This window comes from Schistocerca cancellata, chromosome 1, assembly GCF_023864275.1.
Source record: "Schistocerca cancellata isolate TAMUIC-IGC-003103 chromosome 1, iqSchCanc2.1, whole genome shotgun sequence".
In the NCBI taxonomy this organism is placed as follows: Eukaryota; Metazoa; Arthropoda; class Insecta; order Orthoptera; family Acrididae; genus Schistocerca; species Schistocerca cancellata.
This window is the reverse complement of record NC_064626.1, coordinates 1,137,965,897-1,137,989,738: the sequence shown is the minus strand read 5'-3', so window position 1 is coordinate 1,137,989,738 and position 23,842 is coordinate 1,137,965,897. Positions and strand designations below refer to the sequence as shown.

At 40.5% G+C, this 23,842-nt stretch overlaps 1 protein-coding gene across 1 annotated transcript in view; it reads right to left on the bottom strand.

The window, feature by feature from the left end:
• Window positions 1–23,842, bottom strand: part of LOC126134764 (dynein regulatory complex subunit 3-like) — a 207,612-nt gene that overhangs the window by 95,091 nt on the left and 88,679 nt on the right. Inside the window, 1 exon segment of the mRNA XM_049915195.1 lies at window positions 2,480–2,641. Within this exon segment, the coding sequence (XP_049771152.1) occupies window positions 2,480–2,641 (162 nt within the window).

Genomic DNA, 23,842 nt, shown 5'->3' with positions numbered 1-23,842 from the left:
TCATAATATTGTTACATCCCATCCTGGATTTTCCATTGTTTGAATATCTGTACCAAAATTTGTAAGCAACTTCCTACATTACTTTGTTATTGATCTTGATATGAACAAAACCATATTTTACATAATTTATGAGTGACGTTTTAGTAGTAGCTGTAATTGTACATTGTAATTAAAAACAAATATTTTACTTTGCATTTAACAGGTTTCTTCAATGCCTGGGAAAATCACTTTCAGGAGTTTCTCTATTTTTACAAAAATTTTGATATTTGACAGAAAATAAAAATTACTGGAAATTTAGTATTTAGAGATTAAACATGGATATTTGAGTTTACTTGAATTGTCTGTGCAATTTAAAAGCGGAACAGAACCTAAATCTGCCTGGTAAATGGAGGATATTGTACATTTCAATAATGAGAAAGAGGGTTGTGTAACAGTTTGTTTTATTACACGATGTATATGCCTTTATGTATTTCTAATAGCTACAGCTGAAATTATAAATAACTACTCAGAAGGTGAAAACAGAAAAGCAATATGCTTTTTGAATGTGGTAGCACTGCTGTATATATGATGAAATATAAATTTGTTCTTTACAGACTCAAGAATATTGAAATCGACACTTACAATATTATGAAAGATACGAGGGCTATCCACAAAGTACATTACGTTATCGTTTGTGTCCGTCAGGGGTGAGGCTAGCGTGGCCATCTTGGTGTCATGGCATTCCGCCACTCAGTCGGCATCCTGCTGTGCTAGTGAGAGGTTCGTGCTGTACTCCATTGAGTTACTGTGACAGTTTGAAATGTCAGTGTTAATTGAAAATGCCGTGAAGTGTGAAGTGCGTGCTGTAATAAGGTTTCTGACTGCAAAAAACTGTACACCGATAGAAATCTATCGGCAGCTTTGTGAAGTGTATGGGACAACATAATCACTGAAGGTGGAGTGCATCAATGGGTCATAAAATTTAAAAATGGCCGAACTAACGTTCACGACGAAATCAGCGAATGGCTGCAGCATTAACGTTTTTGGATGCTTACGAGAAAGATGGTGATTCATTACTCGATCGCATCATTACTGGTGATGAAACATGGGTTAAGCATGTGAACTGCGAGACAAAATTGCAGTCAATAAAGTGGGGGCACACAAGTTTCCCCCCAAAACCCAAGAAATGCATGCAGACAATGTCGGCAAGGATGGTGATGGCGACTGTCTTTTGGAACAGAAAAGGTGTGATTTTTGTGGATTTCCTGGAAAGAGGCACTACAATAAACTCTCAAAGGTATTGCCAAACTCTGCACAACCTCAGAAGAGCAATACAAAACAAGCGCAGGGGAAAGTTGGGCTCAAAGATCTTGATGATTCACGACAACGCCCGGGCCCACACGGCAAATGCCACTCGTGAAGTTCTCGAATCTTTTAAGTGGGAGTTATTTCCTCATCCGCCATACAGTCCCGACCTGGCACTGAGCGACTTCCACTTATTCCCAGCAATGAAGAAGTGGTTGGCTATGCAGTGTTTTGATGATGACGCACAGCTTCAAGAAGAGGTAACCACGTGGTTGAAGGCGCAGGCGGCCGAATTTTACGACGAAGGAATTTCCAAGCTCATCCATCGCTACGATAAGTGCCTTAATGTAAATGGCAACTATGTAGAAAAGTAGTATTTAAGTGTGGCTTTCATCTGTATATAATAAAAAAATTTCCAATACTTTATTTATTTTAAATTCCAAAATGTAATGTACTTTGTGGATAACCCTCGTAGATGGATACTCAGCCTATAGAGGAGATGTTGACTTGTATGCAAGCACAATTAAAAGACTACTAAACAAGTAAGCTTTAGGTCAGAAGGCCTTCCTCCGAAATAGACAACACACACACACACACACACACACACACAGCCATGCAAATGCAGTTCACACACACACATGACCAGACTCAGTTTGGCCCCAGCATGTGTGTGAGCTGCGTCTGTGTTAATGTGCATGTTTATTTTGTCTATTTCAGCAGAAGTCCTTATGGCCAAAAACTTACATGTTTAGTAGTATTTTTGTTGCACCTGTGTGCAACTCAACATCTCTGCTATATGGTAAATAGCAATATATCCTTTCCATAAGACTGTCATTATTCCATCCTGGATTTTCCACTGTTTGAAATCAACAGTGAATTATTTGAGAGAAATAAGTAAGTAGCATTATGAAATGCAATTACTGAAAAGTAGTGGAACATTTGGAAATATTCTATTGGGTCTTTGATAGTTAATGATGATTTTTTATACCTTCATAAAGGCCAAACATCATTTCTGAATTAATGGAAAAACTACAGATGTTTATGCTATTAGTTTGAAACTTTGGGCAAATTATAACTTTTATTCAGTATCATATGGAAATGCATTATTCTCAGGATACATACAAGAAAAATGGAAGGTGATGAGCATATCCTCTGACTGCAAAAACTACGTAATTGGATAAGGGAAGGTACATACTCTTCAGTTTCTTGAGCATTGTTTTCTTTTGCTTCATCCACACATTTGGTAAACTGTTGCATTTCTTCTTGACGTATTTTATGTCTCTCTAATCCAAGCTCAAATAATTTCTGTGTAAGGCCACAGAATTCATCATGAAATCAGAATTGTGTTAAGGATAATCTTCAAATGCCATGTTTCGAAAAACATTTTCTGTTGAAGAGTTTTTACATTCCTGAATTCATTTGTGTTATGGTCAAAAAAACTGAGTCAATAATATACGATAATGTCAATTATGCTACGCTATTTGATAACAGAAACAATTGATAGCAAGAATAATAATGTAGAAAATAAAACAGAAAATTATGTTGGATTGACGGGTTTGCAGGCAGAGGTTAATGTGATAAATTTACTTTCAACTGTTTTTACATTATAAAGCCTCTGAAGACTGATAATCTGAAATTGGCTTTTAACTTAAAAACAGTACTATATTCAGATCAGTAGCTACTGGACTACTGCTAAAGCTGGCAATATCTGCCACCCATTTTAAGGCAGCAAGCAGCAGCAGTAGGAATACTGAGAGCTCTGAGAGGTCAAAACCTCTCTGACATCCCAGGAGGAGAATTGTTGGAGGAGAGAAAGGAGAGACTAGCAGTGCATTCTTGACGTTGTAACTGTGCAGAACTCCCCTGCAGATATTGCCCAAACACCAACAATGGACCAAATCACACAGCCTGGCCTCTCCTAATGACTAAACCCATTTATGCCACTCCGGTATCACATGGGTACAGGACACTCCACCAAAACTGCCACGCACACATCTCTTCATTCTTGACCTCACCATCCAAATGTACTTTCTAGTGGATACAAAGTTAGACATAAGGTTACTCCCAGTCGGCAGCACGCTGATATTTCAACCAAGATCGACCTTATGCCTACACTCAGCTAACATACAGGTATACAGCACAACATTGAACACCATCTGCCTGGCAACAAACATTACTTGTCAATGGGACTTCTATGTAATTAAAACTGCAGATGAAAGGAGCGAAGATCCATGGTGGTGAAAAACTGCAAAAAATTACTACATAACATAGTATTACATCTGAAAAAAATCCGCAAAAATACATCCAAATATGTGGAAAAAATCATGAGAGGGAGGAAATGGATGAAAAAAGGGGAACTAGGTGAAACAGGAGGAAGCCGACGATGGCGAAAGCCAAGAACTCACTAACATTGGAGTGAAGTCACAATGAGATCAAAGAAAAGATATAAATAATAAAAAAAAGATATTACTGTGGGCAGCAGGTCTGAGGCTAGATAAGTGTGAAGAAGGGGGACAGCAGATGTGACTGGATGGGGTGGAATTAATGGGTGCGAACTGACATAGAACAGAAAAAGATGGGGGATTTGGAGGAGGGGGGGGGGGGGGGTCATAGACAAGATACAACATCATGTGGCACAGGATAGGTGCAGGAAATAACATGCAAAGATGTGGGAGAATGACACACGAGATAGGATAATTACGGTCTGTGAAGGCTTTAGTAAGACCCTCAGTATATTTCGAGAGGGACAGCTTGTCACTGCAGATGCGACGACCATGGGTGGCTATGCTGCATGGAAGGAACTTCTTGATATGAAACGGGTGGAAGCTGTTGAAGTAGAGGTATTGCTGGTGGTTAGCAGGTTTGATAAGGACAGTGGTACTGATTTAGCCACCTTTGAGGTGGAGGTCAACGTCTAGGAAGGTGGCTTGTTGGGTTGAGTAGGACCAGGTGAAGCAAATGGGGAAGAAGTTGTTGAGGTTCTGGAGGAATGTGGATAGAGTGTTCTCACCCTCAATCCAGAATGCAAAGGTGTCATCATTGAATTTGAACCAGGTGAGGGGTTTAGGATCCTGGGTATTTTGGAAGGATTCCTCTAAAAGACCCATGAATAGGTTGGCATAGGATGGTGCAATGTGGGTGCCCATTGCTGTACACCAGATCTGTTTGTAGATAATGCCTTGAAAGGAGAAGTAATTGTGGGTGAGGATAGTTGGTCAAGGCGACTAGGTATGAGCACAAGAAGTCGTAGGGGTGAGTAGAGAGATGGACTCCGGGGAGAGGTTCTGGGCTGGGCATAAGGATTTGAGGAGTGACTGGAGGGTCTGCTGGAATGGGGTCACTGTGGCAAGGTTTGTAGGTGGATGTATCTGACAGCTGGTGGAGTCCTTCTGCCAGGTAATTCTTGTGGTTAAAAACAGCAGTGGTGGAGCCTTTGTCTGAAGGTAGGATTATGAGGTCAGGATCAGCTTTTAGATAATCAACTGTGGTCCTTTCTGCTGAGTTAAGGTTATTTTGTATGTTGAGGGATTTTGGTAATGATGGTGAAACAACGTTTGAGGTTAATAAATTCTGGATAGTTAACATGCAGTGATCTGAGGGCAGTGGGGGTGGATCACTCTTTCTCCGTTCTATCCCAGTTCATGCCCACTAATTCCATCTCATCCAGTCACATCCACCGCCTCCTTCTTCACACTTATCCACACTCAGAACTGCTACCCACAGTAATATAAATACATATTTTTTATTATTTATATCTTTTCTTTGATCTCATTGTGACTTCACACCAATTTTAGTGAGTTTCAATCTTTCACTGTTGTCAGCCTACAAACCCCATTCCAGAAATCCAGCAGGATCTCCAGTCACTCCTCAAATCCCTAGGCCCATGCCAGAATCTCTCCCCAGAGTCCATCTCTCTTCTCACCCCTACCACTACCCACTCTGCTACCTTCTACACGCTTTCTGAAGTCCATAAACCCAACCATCCAGGACGCCCTATCGTGGCCATTTACTGTGCCTGCACTGAGGGAATCTCTGCTCTCACAGATCAAAACCTTCCCAGGACCTACCCTCCTATATAAAAGATACCAACCATTTTCTCCACTGACTCTCCACAGTTCCTGTCCCTTTATCACACGATGCCCTGTTCATCACTATTGATGTCACCTCCCTTTACGCCAACATCCCTAATACCCATGACCTTACCACTATTGAACACTATCTTTCCAAACCCCCGATGGATTCCAAACCAACAACCTCCTTCCTAGTCACTATGACCAACTATATCCTTACCCAAAATTATTTCTTTGAAAGCATTACCTACAAACACATTCGGGTTATGGCTATGGGCAACAGCGTGACACCACCCTATGCCAACTATTTGTGAGCCATCTAGAGGAATCCTTCCTAAATACCCAGAATCCTAAACCGCTCACTTGTTCAGTTTCACTTATATGAAATGAAATGTTGTGTGGCTAGGGCCTCCTGTTGAATAGACCGGTCACCTGGTGCAAGTCTTTTGAGTTGACACCACTTTGGCAACTTGCACATCGATGGGGATGAGATGATGATGATGGAGACAACACAACACCCAGTCCCTGAGCAGAGAAAATCTCTGACCCAGCCGGGAATTGAACACGGGCCCCTTAGCATGGCATTCCATTGCACTGATCACCCAGCTACCAAGGTGGACAGTTTGATTGAAGACACCTTTGTGGTCCCTCTCGAAATATGCCGAGTGTCTGAAGCCTTCACAAACCGTAATTATCCTCCCAACCTTGTACAAAACCAATCTCCCATGCCATATCTTCCCAGTGTCCCACCATCTACCAAAGTCTCACTGTTTGACTACAGAGGAGCATTCCCATTGTAACTCAATACCACCCAGGACTGGAGCAACTGAATTACATTCTCCACCAGGGTTTTGACTACCCATCATCATGCCTTGAATTGAGGAATATCCTGCCCACTATCCTTACCGCCCCTCCCACAGTGGTATCCTGATGTCCACCAAAACTACAAAATATACTTGTCCATCCCTACACAACCCCTGCTCCCAACCCCCTCACCTCATGGCTCATGGCTCACATCCCTGTAACAGACCTAAATGCAAGACCTGTTCCATACATTCTCTCATCACCACCTTCTCGAGTCTGGTCACAAAACATCACCTATCACATTAAAGGCAGGGCTACCTGTGAAACTACAAGCTAAGCGACAACCACTGTGATACATTCTATATGGGCATGACAGCTGACAAGCTGTCTGTCCACATGAACGGCCACCAACAAACTGTGGCCAAGAAATAAGTGGATCACCCTGTTGCTGAGCATACTGCCCAACACAACATCCTTCATTTCAATGACTGCTTCACTGCATATGGATCCTACCAACCAACCCCAGCTATTCTGAATTGTACAATGTGGAAATTCTCCCTGCAATATATCCTACATTCCCATAACCCTCCTGGCCCAAACCTTTATTAGTCATTGTCCTCACTCATCCAGCCCATTCCCTGTTCCTATTCCAGGACTACACTGCTTTCATTCCACCAATGCACCCAGTCTTTTTATTTCTCTCCTATTCCACTAAATGCACCCCCCCCCCCCCCCAGCCCCCCATCTAACCTCCTGACTGGACCTAGCTGCCCTACCCTCTCTCCACCTTGTCCCTGCATGCTCCCTAGCAGGGCTTCACTGTCCTGCACCCCTACCCTATTGTCCCTACCCCTCCCCACCCCAGCCTCCTCCTTACTCCCACCCAGCTGCCACTCCCATCAAACACTGCTGTTGCTGTAGTGATCTTTGTAAATTAAAAATCATTTGTACTTATTCAGCCACTTACTTGCGTGTCCATGATCCCCAACTGAAGGGTATCTGTTAAGAGAGACGAATGTGTGGTTCCTGAAGAGAGGCAGCAGCCTTTTCAGTAGTTGTAGGGGCAACAGTCTGAATGACTGATCCAGCTTTGTAACTTCAATGAAAACGGCCCTGCTGTGCTGGTACTGCTAACAGTTGAAAGCAAGGGGAAACCAGAGCCATAATTTTTCCAGAGGCATGCAGCTCTACTGTATGGTTAAATGATGATGGCATCCTCTTGGGTAATATATTCCAGAGGTAAAGTAGTCCCCCATTCAGATCTCCAGACAGTGACAACCCACGAGGACATCATTATCAGGAGAAAGAAAAATCAGCACTCGCCTCAACCAGTGTTGTGTGTTTCAAACAGTGCTGATAATGACAGTCGCGCACACATTGTGACCATGCCCACCTCTTGGACAGCTACCGCGCGTGTTGATAAACATTCCCCCTCTCTTACTCACTGGCCACATGTCTGAGCGGCCATTGTGGCCCCACGCGCGATGCCAGTGCTGCTCTCGCCCGCGCCAGTTGTCCAGTACAAGGTTAACAGCGGACAGTCGCTGTCCTTTCCCCTTCACTCGGCCCTGTGCGTACACCCCTCCACACAAGTGCACGCTGCGCTCCCGTAAGAGATACTCGTATGTGACTTTCATGCTACCTTACCCCACTCACGCTAACAGCTACGCCTCGTCGTGCCCAACTCGTCCAAAGACTCGGCGCCAGGACGTTAACCAATCTCATGTGCAGTTTTTTCCATCACTGATGGAATGACACACATGATAGTTACCACTGCCGGCCCTCCCATTAGGCATAAGGTCTGACACCTCAATGCTATCACAATGCACATGGCCTGGCAGCAGATTAATGAACTTTTAGCGGCAGGTGTTCTGCAACCTTCAGACAGCAACCAGTCTTCTCCAATCCACCTTGTCCCCAAACACGACGGATCTTTTTGAATGTGCAGTGATTACAGATGCTTAATCGCTCATATCGTCTTGGACAATTACCTAGTGCTGAACATCAATGACTTCACTCATCTGTTATCGGGCACCATAATTTTCAGTGTTATTGACTGTAAACACGCCTACGACCAGATTCTTGTGGTGCCGGAAGACATTCCTAAGACTGCTATTATCATGCCGCTCGGTTTATTCCAATACCACTTCATGCCATTTGGCCTAAGGAATGTGGCGCAAACGTGACAATGTTTCATTGACTCTATCTTACGACAGTTCAAGTTTTGGTTTGCTTATCTCAACAACATTCTTGTTTTCAGCAGCTCAGCTGTGGAACATGAAAATCATCTGTCTATGGTTCTCCAGACCTTGAGTTCCACTGGCGTCGAGGGCTACAAAGACAAGTTTCAGTTGCGCCCGGCGTCAGTCTCCTTCCTAGGTTACACCATCTCCGCTGACAGGATAGAGCTTCCCAAATCTCGTGTGCAGGCTATCACGTCTCTGCCACCTCTGGCTACTTACAAAGAGCTATGCCATTTCCTTGGCACCATCAATTACTATCGTTGCCATCTGCCTTCCGCCACCGCTGTTCAGGCATCCCTGACAGACACACTATCAGGCAAACAATCTTTGGTATCAAACTCGTCTCTTGGACTGCTCCGATGCTAGAGGCCTTCAAGGCTCTGAAGACTTCTTTAGCTCATGCTGTGACACCTGCCCACCCCGACCCCTCGGCTGAGTTATTCATCAGTACGGACACTAGCAACATCGCGGTGGGGGCAGTGTTGCAACAACGCAATGGCACCACAGTTTCTCCCCTCCATTTCTTCACCAAGAAACTATCTATAGCTCAGAGAAAATATTCTGCATTCAATAGAGAGCTCCTTGCTGTTTATAAGGCAATCAAACATTTCCGCCCCGATGTCTAGGGACATTCGTTTTTCGTCCTCACCAATCACAAACCACTGGCAGAAGCATTCTGCAACCCACCTGAGGACCCACCCCCTCAACATTACCGCCGCTTTGAGCTTGTTTCTCAATTCACAACGGACGTCCGTTACATCATGGGCGCAGATAACGTCGCTGTGGATTTCTTCTCATGGATCAGTGCTGTTTCCCGCATCGTTGATCTTTCCGATCTGACCTCCCTCCAAGCTTCTGACGAAGATTCTCAGGCTCTCCTCAGGTGTGGTGTGGTTCTTTGACCAGCACCCTACACACTAAGCTCCCACCCGGTCTGCACCAATAGGTTTTCAATGCCCTGCATAACCTAGCCCACCCGGACGTTCGAGCCACCACACGTCTTGTGTCAGAACGTTTTGTTTGGAAGAATATCAAACGGGACTGTCAAACCTGGGCATGCAGCTGCGTCACTTGCCAGCACAACAAGATCAGCCGCCACAGCTCCCCGCCTCTGGGCAAGTTCGACATTCCTGCAGGACGATTCCGTCACATTCATATTGATCTGATCGGGCCTCTTCCTCCTTCGGAGGGCCATAGATATATCTTATCAACAATCAACCATTTGTCTTGCTGGGTTGAGGCTGTCCCTCTCCCTAACATTACTGCCAAGATGGTAGCCAAGGCTTTCATTGGCTCGTGGATCGCTTGTTTCGGGTGCCCGACCACTATCACCATCAATCAGGGTCGACATGCCTTTTCATCATCCTCTGCAATATCTGCGGTATTAAAAAAATACACACTACTGCCTATCACCCACAAAGCAATGGGTTGGAGAGATGGCACCGCACCCTCAAGACAGCCCTCTGAGCCACTGACAGCTTTAATAATGGGTAATGAAGGTCATTTTTATCTCTAGTGTTGTACCTTACATACATAATAATTTTTCACAAATTGTGATGAATTATTTATGATGAATTTCCTTAGCAAAAATATGTGTTGTGATGGTGTAATTAAGATTCTTAGCTCTTTGAAGAGGTACTTACATGATGTCCTTGGGTAGACACCACATATTATGCTTACTGCTCAATTTTGTGCAATCAGTACTTTCTAAGTGATGAGTTACCTCAGAAAATTATTCCATAGGACATTATTGAGTGGAAATCTGCAAAAATATGCCAGGAGGTTGATATGTTTGTTACCAAGATTAGCAATTATATGAAGAGCAAAAGAAGCTGAACGTAATTGTTTGAGCACCTCATTGATATGCTTTCTCCATTTCAAGTTTACATCAATATGTATGCCTAAAAATTTTGAGCATTCTAACCTATGTATTGACTCCTGCTCATGTGCTATTTCAACTGCTGGTATGACTCTAATTGTTGTACATAACTGAATGTATGGTGCTTTTTTTCAGAATTTAGGGAGAGTCCATTTTCAGATAAACTTCCTGGCAGATTAAAACTGTGTGCCAGACCGAGACTCGACCTTGGGACCTTTGCCTTTCACGGGCAAGTGCTCTATCATCTGAGCTACCCATGCAAGACTCACGCCCCATCCTCACAGCTTTACTTCTGCCAGTACCTCATCTCATCTCATTCTGGCACTTAATAATTCCTTGGAAAACATTATTTACTAACTCTTCTGTTACTTCCTCTCCAATGTAATTTATTATAACATTAGTATCATTTGCTCTCCAATGGAATTTATTATAACATTAGTATAATTTGCAGGAAGTACCAACTTTACTTGTTGTTAAGTGGATCATTCACATGCATAAGGAATAGGAGTTGATCCAAAATTGAACCCTTTGTGACTCCCTTTGTGATTTTTACCCTAGCCACTAAATTTTATACCTTTCTGACACTGTCTAAATTATTCAGCACAACCTTTGCATTCTGTTTGTCACGGATGATTCGGACCAGCTGTGTGTAAGGCCATCAGTTCCATAAAACTTGAGTTTTTGAGTCATGATCTGTGTGGTTGAAGTCCTTGGAGAGGTCACAACAAATACCGACTACCGAAATATTATATTTCAGGCTTGTACAATTTGATCAGTGCAAAAAGTCAAACATTGATGTAGCAGAATATCACAGTAAAGTAAATCGCTTTGGGGTCCACCAATAAGCTGAGTATCTTCTAGATTAAAAAAAAGTCGCAATAATGGATGTGGGCAATGTTACATTATAATTAAAAAATAAAAACTCTGCTGGGTGGGATGGGATACCCATTAATGATTAAATCATTGTGTGATGTAATAATATCGACCCTAACTAAGAGGGCAGTTCAATAAGTAATGCAACACATTTTTTTCTGAAACAGAGGTTGTTTTATTCAGCATTGAAATACACCAGGTTATTCCCCAATCTTTTAGCTACACAACACTATTTTCCAACGTAATCTCCATTCAATGCTACGGCCTTACGCCACCTTGAAATGAGGGCCTGTATGCCTGCACGGTACCATTCCACTGGTCAATGCCAGAGCCAACGTCGTACTGCATCAATAACTTCTTCATCATCTGCGTAGTGCCTCCCACGGATTGCGTCCTTCATTGGGCCAAACATATGGAAATCCGACGGTGCGAGATCGGGGCTGTAGGGTGCATGAGGAAGAACAGTTCACTGAAGTTGTGAGGTCTTGCGTTGTCATGAAGAAGGAGAAGTTCATTCAGATTTTTGTGCCTACGAACACGCTGAAGTCGTTTCTTCAATTTCTGAAGAGTAGCACAATACACTTCAGAGTTGATCGTTTGACCATGGGGAAGGACATTGAACAGAATAACCCCTTCAGCGTCCCAGAAGACTGTAACCATGACTTTACCGGCTGAGGGTATGGCTTTAAACTTTTTCTTGGTAGGGGAGTGGGTGTGGTGCCACTCCATTGATTGCCGTTTTGTTTCAGGTTCGAAGTGATGAACCCATGTTTCATCGCCTGTAACAATCTTTGACAAGAAATTGTCACCCTCAGCCACATGGCGAGCAAGCAATTCTGCACAGATGGTTCTCCTTTGCTCTTTATGGTGTTCGGTTAGACAACGAGGGACCCAGCGGGAACAAACCTTTGAATATCCCAACTGGTGAACAATTGTGACAGCACTACCAACAGAGATGTCAAGTTGAGCACTGAGTTGTTTGATGGTGATCCGTCGATCATCTCGAACGAGTGTGTTCGCACGCTCCACCATTGCAGGAGTCACAGCTGTGCACGGCCGGCCCGCACGCGGGAGATCAGACAGTCTTGCTTGACCTTGCGGCGATGATGACACACGCTTTGCCCAACGACTCACCATGCTTTTGTCCACTGCCAGATCACCGTAGACATTCTGCAAGCACCTATGAATATCTGAGATGCCCTGGTTTTCCGCCAAAAGAAACTCGATCACTGCCCGTTGTTTGCAACGCACATCCGTTACAGACGCCATTTTAACAGCTCCGTACAGCGCTGCCACCTGTCGGAAGTCAATGAAACTATATGAGACGAAGCGGGAATGTTTGAAAATATTCCACAAGAAATTTCCGGTTTTTTCAACCAAAATTGGCCGAGAAAAACAATGTGTTGCATTACTTATTGAACTGCCCTCGTAAAATACTCAACCAGTCTTTTGAACAGGGATGTTTTCCCGAAGTTTTGAAGAATGCGAAGTCAGACCTCTGTTCAAGAAAGGGTTGAGGGAAGACATGGGAAACTATCACCCTATTTCTATTCTTCAAGTCCTGTCAAAAGTGTTAAGAGAAAGTAGCTGCAAACCAAATCAAAAACTTTATTGTAAAAAAAAATGATATTCTTGGATTTTAACCAGGAAAAAACACTCTGGATGCAGTGAACCACTTTATCAAAAAGATATTCAAATCATTGGATCAGAGGAGTAAAGCTGAAGGTATCTTCAGCAATCTCCCAAAGTGTTTGACTATATGAACTGTGACCTGCTTATCTACAAATTATACAAATACGGGATAAGGAAAATGTTCTAAATTGGCTCATATCATACTTACACAACAGAAAACAAAGGGTAACTATCACTTCAGATGCAGTGAATTATTGTTCTAAATGGAGTACAGTATCACAAGGTGTGTCTCAAAGCTCCAGTTTGGAGCCAATCCTATTCCTATTCTATGTAAACGACGTACCCATAAATATAAATTCCCCATCAGTTCTATTTGCGGATGCTACTTCTGTTTTAATTGAAGATGACAATGCAGACAAAATTCCGAGCTCCGTCGTAAGTGCACTGGATACCTTATAAAACTGGATGCATTTAAATGGGTTGAAACTGAACATTGCAAAACCCCATATGGTACATTTCGAATCCAAACATTCAAATTGTGTGGAACTTAAAATAGAACATAACAATCAACTTGTGGAAGAAGTTGATATGGTCAAATTCCTAAGACTAAATATGGACAGCAACTTAGGCTCAAATACACATATTGACTTCCTGTTAAATAAACTAAGCAGTTTTGCATTTGCAGTGAAAATACTAGCAGATTGCATTGACTTGAGTACAACAAAAATTGCTTCTCTTAGTTACTCCAAATCTGTTATTAGATATGGCATTATATCCTGGGGAAGTTCAGGTAGTGTGAAAACTGAAACCGTGAAAGAAAATTGTCCAATATACATGTGCTGCACAGCAAACAGAGTCTTGTCACCTATCATTTTGGAAACTACATATCCTAACACTGTTCCCTCCATATACGTTTATGAACTTATAATCTTCCTACACAGCAGACAAAAATTACTTGGGGAGAATCATTTTAACCACACACATAATATGAGAAGTAAAAATAATTTTATGCTACCCAAACACCACTTGAAATTATATGCACAGACTCCACAGTATACTGGGATGACAATATAACAAGTTAATGGGTAAAAACATGTGTAATATGAAGCCAGAAATTTTAAAACACTACAGCAGATTCTGTGGGAGAAATACTACTATTTAATAGGAGAATTTATAGAGGATGAAATGATAATTTGAAAAAGGGGTAGTTAAGTGTTAGAATTTACTGTATGTATATATAACAAAATTTTGTTGTTATTATGCTGTTTGTTAACACCAGCTATTCTATGCTTATGGTGACATTTTACCAAAATGTTGACATGTCTCCTGTACCTGAATCAAATGATTTATATTATGTACATTATGAGACAAACAAACTGGAATTCAAAATGTATAAACAGCGAGAATTACAACTGAAAGATTTGAATAAGGCCTCATCTGCACTAAAACATATCATACATCAAGGTGATCATGACACTCATCAGCAACTTACCCAACAACACTCACAAGATGAAGGGCAAGGCATCCAGCAGCAATATTCTCATTAACCGCAACAGAAAGACCACCGCATCAAAGGTGAGAGGCAGCGCTTCTGAGAACTTCTGCGAACACATCGCAAGTTTTCCCAATGGGTACAAGGTTCACATCTTCTAGCAGTGTCATTGCCACTGCTGGCGGTGCCCCAGCCACCTAACCCCCAATTGCAGCCCACTCTATTGCAATGGCAGCAAACATTACAGCAGGGCCTGTGGTGCTCTCCATCACATTAATGGCCAAGACAGCGGCTACTAGAGACACTAGAGATGGTGGCCTTAGATGTCACTTCTAACCACCAGCAACAAGAACATGAAGTCAGTGGTGTGAACGCTGATAATTCAAGGCTAGGACAGACTAACAGGGGCAGGAACAGAGTTTTACATAACACGAGGCATCACGTTCAAAAGATTGGCCAGGCCCCCAGTTTTTGCTACAGAATGTCAACTGGAACCATACACACTTGTGAAGGCAAAGAAAATTGTAGAAGACTTGTTAAATTCAGGAGTTATTAGATCTTCTTCCGGCACACAGTCTTCTCTGATCCATTTAGTCCCAAAAAAGGATAGGTCGCTCAGGTGTTGCAGTAATTACAGAGTGCTCAGTTCCCAAATGGTAGCTGATGGGTGTCAATACGGAATCTACATGACTTCTCTTACGCCTTAGCTGGAGCTAAAATTTTCAGTGTAGTGGATTGCGCAAAAGCATGTCACCAGATTCCTATGTTCCCACCCATCATAGGTAAGACAGCAATCAATATGCCCTCTGGGTTGTTTGAATTTGTTCTAATACCATATGGACATAAGAATGCTCCCCAAGCATGGCAGCATTTTATCGATTCAGTATTCAGAGACATGCCTACCGTTTCTGTTATTTAGAGGACATTCTGGTTTTTACGAAGTTGGCAAAAGAGCATGAGAAACATTTAATTACTATCTTCTGTACAATAGTCTCACATGGCATTCTAGTGAATCAAGAAAAATGTAATTTACATAAGGAGTAGGTAACATTTTTAGGCCACTCCATTAGTAGTGAGGGAATTGACTACAGAGAGGATAGCAGCTATCCATAAAATACAATGTCCCAGATATCCAGAAATTATGCCATTCCCTTGGTACAATAAATTTTTTCAGAAGGGTAGTAGTCACCACTCACAATATAGCAGAGATGCTGAGTCGCAGGTGCGTATGACAAAAAGACTGTCAAACAAAGCTTTTGGCCAAACTGAATTACATAACATACAGACACACACACACACACACACACACACACACACACACACACACACACACACACGACCACAGTCTCTGGCTGCCAAGGTCAGACTAACCTTGACAGTCATGTGCATGTGCATGTGCGTTTGTGTTTCTCTATTCTGATAAAGGCCTGTTTGGCTGGAAGCTTTGTTTGACAGTCTTTTTGTGTACCATCTTTTTGTGTACCATAATCTCCGCTATATGGTGAGTAGCCACTTTTCTTTTCATAATATTGTTGCCTTAATTTATGACGTATAAGAGCAAATTTGCTTAGCTTAAATTTATAGTTGTCACAAGTGTTGCCACTCCCATGCATGAATGAGCCTACAAATTATCTTGTCAGCAACAATGAACCAGATGCTATAAAGATACCTGTTCCTCATCAGGATCTTGTTTTTATCATATTTCCTTCTAGTTACTATTATATGCTTCTGCATTCTGGTGCCCAGTTTTTTTTTTTTCATGTACTTAACCATATTCCTTTCTCAATGGTGTGATTCACTTATAACAGCTACTTTTTTGGACCCTCCCCCTCCTCATTTTTCAGTAGTTCTCTGTACTCAGCCATAACTGTTTAACGACAGATCCAAAAATGATTGATAACAGGAAAGACTCCCTTACAACCAAAAATACTGGCTTCTACAGCTACATATATATACCACAAGTCACCATATGGTGCATGGTGGAGGGTACCTTGAACCACTACTAGTCATTTCCTTTCTGTTTCTCACAAATAGATCAAGTGGAAAATGACTGTTCATATTCCTCCATACGAGCCCTAATCTCTCTAATATCTTCATAGTCCTTATGTGCAATGGATGTTGGAGGCTGTAGAAGTGTTCTGCAGTCAGCTTCAAATGGCAGTTCTGTAAATTTTCTAAGTAGTGTTCTCAAATAGAACATTGCCTTCCTTCCAGTGATACCCATTTGAGTTCCTGAGGCGTTTATGTAATACTTTTATGTCATTCAAAACCACCAGTAACAAATCTAGCAGCTCACCTTTGGACTGCTTTGATCTTCCTTTAATCTGACCTGGTATGAATCCCAAACACTTGGACACACTCAATAATAGATTGTACTAGTGTCCTGTAATCAGTCTTCTCTAGAGATGAACCACACTTTCCTTCCAAACAAATCCAAGCTTCACCATTCGCCTTTCCTACCACAAGCCTCACATGCTCGTTCCATTTCATATCACTTTGCAGCATTATGCTTAGATATTTAATCAACATGACTGTACCAAGCAACAGACTACTAATGAAGTACTCAAAAATTATGGGTTTATTTTTTCCTATTCATCTGCATTAACTTACATTTTTGTAGATTTAGAGCTAGCTGCCATCCATCACACCAATTAGAAATTTTGTCTAAGTCATCTTGTATCAGCTTTGACACCTTCCCTTTCACCACAGCATCAACAGCAAACAGCTGCAGACTGATGCTCACGTATTGCAACCTCAAGTTTCCACAGTTAGATAATGATATGATTTATTACCAGAGACATGGATCCTAGCAAGTGAAAGTGAAGTCAGGTTTGAATGTGATAATGTTTGTTTTCGAAAACTAATACTTTTTCAAGGAACTAAAGTGGTAACTATGCTCTTTTTTTTTTTTGGAGTGCAAAAGCCCATAACTTGTGTTCTTAACTTCTGTAAGAAACACTGGTAAATGCACATTAAAGCATTGTATGCCAAATGCAAAAAAACTCGATTTATCAACAATCTTGTGAAAAACTTATATGCTAACTGTATCTATCTGTTTTTAGTATTCGTTAATTAGTTAACTTATCATTCTCTTATGCCATATCAAATGTTGGTTGGCTGATTCCGGGGAGGGGACCAAACAAAGAGCGAAGCCATCAGTCCCATCGGAGTATGGAAGGTTGGGCAAGGAAGTTAGCAATGTCCTTTTAAAGGAACCATCCAACATTTGCCTGAAGCAATTTAGGGAAATCATGGAAAATCTAAATCAGGATGGCCGGTGTGGGTCTGAACCATCATGCTCTCGAAGGTGAGTCCAGAGTGCTACCACTGTATCTGCAAATGTCTGTTTGTTTTATGTTATAGTGTTTACAAAATTACTTAGTGCCCAATACACATAAGACACATTTCACGTTTAGAAAGTCAACTGTCTCTTTTCTTTCTACTTAGTAAAAACAGACTTGGGCAGTTCCATTATGTTTATGTCAAAGTTTTTCTCACATTTACGTGCTTGTAATCAACTGCTTAATATACCCCATTTTTTGTCAAGTATCTGAGAACTTGATACATTATAATTCAGAATCCAGTTCAAAGAGATCGAAACTGCAAATTGTATTTTTTCTACAGTTTTGATGTATAGGGCAAAATGTGTTAGGCCAAGAAGAGCAAAGATATAAAAGTGACCAAAGCTGTTTCAAAATACAGAGGTGATGTTTTTTACACATCAATTTTTTAGTCACAGAAAAGCACATACAACAAATAATTTACTTTATAAATGTTTTCAAGTGTTATCTAGAGAAAAACCATAAAAATAAAAATAACAATAACAATGTCAATAATTCCAAATGTAATTACAATTTTGATTTAAATGGAGAATATGAAAAATTATGTTATTTGCAAAACAATTAAGTGGTCATTATTCATGTTAAATCCATCATTTGTACATAAACTTTTTATAGTTTGATATGAATAAAACAATATTTTACTATTTGGCTATTAAAAACTAAATTCCCATGATTTCAGAAAAATGTCTGAATATTTTGTGATCCGGTTGTCTTAGTGTATTGGGTATTGAATTATTTAATTAGCAATTACTCCAATTGGTCTGAAACTTAACAACTGAGACACCAAAAAACAAACCAGTGAGTAGTATGATCCTGTTTCCATTCATTGATACTATAGGGAACAACAGTGAATACTGCTTCCTTTGCTCAGTATTTGGAACACCATCTGATTCCTGATTAGGTAATGTATAGTTCAGTCAGAAATGACAAAAATTGATACTCACTGTCCCTCACGATGAATATCAGATATGTATCACATTACATGTAGCACAGGTGTGGTACTGGGACACACTAGAGTACGGTCTTTATTTGCCTAACAAAAGACCCTTTGGGGTATGGAAGATGCCAGAACACAAGAATACACAATAAATATTAACAAAATAAGAACAGATACACTAAAGTACCTTCCACAGCTCACAAATTAAATTGGCCTTGTGGCTGTGGGATTGGTTAAAAATGAATAAATAAATAATATTAATAAAAGATTCTTAAGCAAATTTACATTTAAAAGTATATAAAATTTGTCACCAAGTAATAAATTTCAATACTCTTACGTGCATGCGATAGTTCTTAGGCTATTGTAGCCAGGCATCATCAAATAAAAAATAAATAAAAAATAAAATTAAAAAAATTTACAGGACTTATTTACAATAATCACAATGCTGCACAAAATTTGTACATAAATCACACTGTAAGCATTATTCACATTATCTGATAAATTAAGAACGTACATGTAACTGGTCTCATCAACAGAGTACAAAGAGTTGGGCACCAACAAATTCTTTAAACTCTTTTCTACTTTATTACTAGTTAAACTTTTTATGGCTGTTGGTATGTTATTGAGAATGTGTGTTCCTCAATTGTGGACACCTTTCTGGACCAAAATAAGTGACTGTAAATCATCTTATTTCTAGTATTGATTCCACAAACTGAGCTGTTGATTTGAAAAAAAAGATATATTTTCAATGACAAATTTCATTAAGGAATAAACATATTGGGAAGCAGCAGTTAGTATCCCCAGTTCCTTAAACAGCCTTCTGCAGAACATTCTTGAGTTCACATCAAAAATAATTTGTATTGTAAATTTTTGGGCTCAGAAAACTTTAGCTTGACTTGATGAGTTACCCCAGAAAATAGTCCCGTATGACGTAATGGAATGAAAGTAAGCATAGTACACAAACTTTTTTATTTTTGTGTCACCTATGTCTGACAACATTTGCATAGCAAACATAGATTTGTTTAGACACTTCGCCACTTCTGTGGTATGCTCCTCCCAGTTAAATTTATTATCAAGCTGAAATCACAAGACTTTGTCACTGTCAACTTCTTCAATCTGCTTGTCATCATATATCAGGTATATACAACAGGAAACCTTTTACATGTTCTGAAATGCATACAGTATGTTTTTTCAAGGTTTAGTGACAGAGAATTGGCTAGGAACAATTTATTAATGTCGATGAAAATTTCATTAGCTGACTTTTCTAAGGCTACACTGGATTTACAACTTTTTGCAGTGTTTTCATCATTTGAATACAAAACAAACTTGGCTCTGGTAATGTTACTGATGAAAAGTAAGGGCCCTAAAATGCAACCTTGGGGGACAACACATTTGCTTGTTCCCACTTGGATGATGCCTGCTAGCTTAATACACATGTTTTTTCTATTGACACCCTTTGTTTTCTCTCAGATAGCATTTGAACCATTTTGCAGCATTTCCTGTTATACCATAATATTCTAATTTACTTAAAAGGATGTTGTGATTTACACTGTCAAATACCTTTGACAGATCACAAAATATATATCAGTAGTCTGCAATTTATTGTGTAATGAATTAAGCACATTCTCACTGTATGTATAGATAGCCTTCTCAATATCTGAACCCTTTAGAAATCCGAATTGTGACTTGGATAACATTTTATTTGTGGCCAGATAATTAAGAAGACAACTGTACATTAACTTCTCTGACATTTTTGAAAATTCAGGCAAAAGTGAAACTGGACAGAAGTTTGATGGTATTTCTTTATCTCCTTTCTTATATAAAGACTTAACTTCAGCATATTTCAACCATTTGGGAAATGTTCCACTGACACTAACTTAACACAGTGGCACAATGTTTAATCAACTTTGTCGGTATGTTATCATAGCTGCTACATTTTTTTTGGTTTTATGGTGGAGATTACTTCCACTGGTATTGTGATGGGTCATACTCATATTATTGTAGTTATTTGTAGTGACAAATTCTGAGGTATCTGTGGCAGCATATACTGATCCTGATAACCCCATCTTTTCAGTAACAGTTATGAAGTGCTTATTGAAAAGTTCAGCAACATTGCACACATCAGTTACCCACATATCATTTACTCTTAATGCTATGTACTCCTCATCATCTCTGGTTCTATCACTCTCTTCCTTCACTATATCCCATATTGTCTTTATTTTATTAAATCATGTGACTATCTTTTCCTGATAATGCATTTGCTTTGATGTCTGCACTGCTATCTACAATATTTTGCAATATGTTTTGTAATGATCTACAGCATTTACATCAGAGCTGTTTCTGGCTGACAGTTACCTTTTTGTCTTACAGTATTACCTTTACTCCTTGGGTAATCCATGGTTTTTTATAGACTTGGGTCTAATCTGGGTTAGTTTTGGGGAAGACAGTTTTCAATTAAGTTAAGAATATTATTAATAAAAGTAATGTATTTTTCATTCATGCTATGAGCTTTGTACACTGACTCCAATTCATGTCTTTGAAGAGTTTCCTAAAACAATCAATTTCTGACTTGCTGACTACCATCTTGAACTCAGATTTAGTAATTAATGTTGCATATCATGGTCTCAGAGGCCACTAATTAGTGGTTTTATAATTAATTTTGTTAGAAATTTCTATAAAAATATTATTAATGGCCATCTTTGAGCTCTTAGCTACTCTAATTGGAAAGCTAACAGTATGAATTACGTTGAATGACAATGCTACTGACTGCAGTGAGTTCTTACTGTAGGCCAATAGAGTTTTAAAGTGATTTATGATAAGCTTAAAAGTATTGTTTTTAATCCATACACACATACTGTTATGAATGATTTATTATAAAATTCTATTTCTGTTGCACATGCTTCCATATGCTCCTTTAGGCAAAATTTATGAATGTCTATGTTAATAAACTTATAGTAATTCCTGGAGAATGTGTCAACTCCTCCATCCTCCATTTCTGTCCTACAAAAGTGAGAACCTGATCTAAATTCTGCAACACTTGACATGTGTATACCAATGGTCACATCATGTTCAGAGATGCAGATTATGTCAACTGGGTTGTATGACTCTTAATTGATCAATACAGGTAGGTGGTTCATTAATTTTACTTCTTGGCCCTTGAATATTCTGATGCACTAAGGACAGTTGGCATTTCACAATGACTGAGATAAAACTCGGTGGAAATAAAATTTCTGCTCATTTACAAAAATATTTAACCAACAGCTGTGATTGCTGATCCAATGAGCCAGCATTATGCTGTTTAGTTTCTTTCTCAAACTGAACAGTCGTTTTAATCCTGACCTTTCTTAGAACTTAACTTCTTTCTGTTCTACCTATCCTAAAATAGGTGCTGCTCCAACAACTGTAACCACTTGTATTTTACCAGTCATGGCAGTGCCTCCCCCCTCCCATTTAAATTCCTGCTACTAGTACAGCCAGCTTACCCTTCCCTTTCCTGTTGAGGTGTAGGCCAAGCCCAGTACAACTTCACCTGCTGAGAGAATCCACAAGAACCACACCAATATCTGACTCTGCATATGACCCAAGAGGCCGTTCCAACTCCAAATTAACTCTCCTGATACAAGAGTTTACATGAGGTCTGTCGACCTGCCAGCACTTTCATTTGGTAAGTCACATCATCTTTGTTTTTAGGTATATATTTTTCCTTTGTGGAATGTTTCCTTCTATTATAACTATATATATATATTATAATAGAGGGAAACATTCCACGTGGGAAAAAAGCAACTGGAATCACTCAACAGAGGAAAGTCCACTGGACCTGACGGGATACCAATTCGATTCTACACAGAGTACGTGAAAGAACTTGCCCCCCTTCTAACAGCTGTGTACCGCAAGTCTCTAGAGGAACAGAAGGTTCCAAATGATTGGAAAAGAGCACAGGTAGTCCCAGTCTTCAAGAAGGGTCGTCGAGCAGATGCGCAAAACTATAGACCTATCTCTCTGACGTCGATCTGTTGTAGAATTTTAGAACATGTCTTTTGCTCGAGTATCATGTCGTTTTTGGAAACTCAGAATCTACTATGTAGGAATCAACATGGATTCCGGAAACAGCGATCGTGTGAAACCCAACTCGCATTATTTGTTCATGAAACCCAGAAAATATTAGATACAGGCTCCCAGGTAGATGCCATTTTCCTTGACTTCCGGAAGGCGTTCGATACAGTTCCGCACTGTCGCCTGATAAACAAAGTAAGAGCCTACGGAATATCAGACCAGCTGTGTGGCTGGATTGAAGAGTTTTTAGCAAACAGAACACAGCATGTTGTTCTCAATGGAGAGACATCTACAGACGTTAAAGTAACCTCTGGCGTGCCACAGGGGAGTGTTATGGGACCATTGCTTTTCACAATATATATAAATGACCTAGTAGATAGTGTCGGAAGTTCCATGCGGCTTTTCGCGGATGATGCTGTAGTATACAGAGAAGTTGCAGCATTAGAAAATTGTAGCGAAATGCAGGAAGATCTGCAGCGGATAGGCACTTGGTGCAGGGAGTGGCAACTGACCCTTAACATAGACAAATGTAATGTATTGCGAATACATAGAAAGAAGGATCCTTTATTGTATGATTATATGATAGCGGAACAAACACTGGTAGCAGTAACTTCTGTAAAATATCTGGGAGTATGCGTGCGGAACGATTTGAAGTGGAATGATCATATAAAATTAATTGTTGGTAAGGCGGGTACCAGGTTGAGATTCATTGGGAGAGTCCTTAGAAAATGTAGTCCATCAACAAAGGAGGTGGCTTGCAAAACACTCGTTCGACCTATACTTGAGTATTGCTCATCAGTGTGGGATCCGTACCAGATCGGGTTGACGGAGGAGATAGAGAAGATCCAAAGAAGAGCGGCGCGTTTCGTCACAGGGTTATTTGGTAACCGTGATAGCGTTACGGAGATGTTTAACAAACTCAAGTGGCAGACTCTGCAAGAGAGGCGCTCTGCATCGCGGTGTAGCTTGCTCGCCAGGTTTCGAGAGGGTGCGTTTCTGGATGAGGTATCGAATATATTGCTTCCCCCTACTTATACCTCCCGAGGAGATCACGAATGTAAAATTAGAGAGATTAGAGCACGCACAGAGGCTTTCAGACAGTCGTTCTTCCCGCGAACCATACGCGACTGGAACAGGAAAGGGAGATAATGACAGTGACACGTAAAGTGCCCTCCGCCACGCACCGTTGGGTGGCTTGCGGAGTATAAATGTAGATGTAGATGTAGATGTAGAT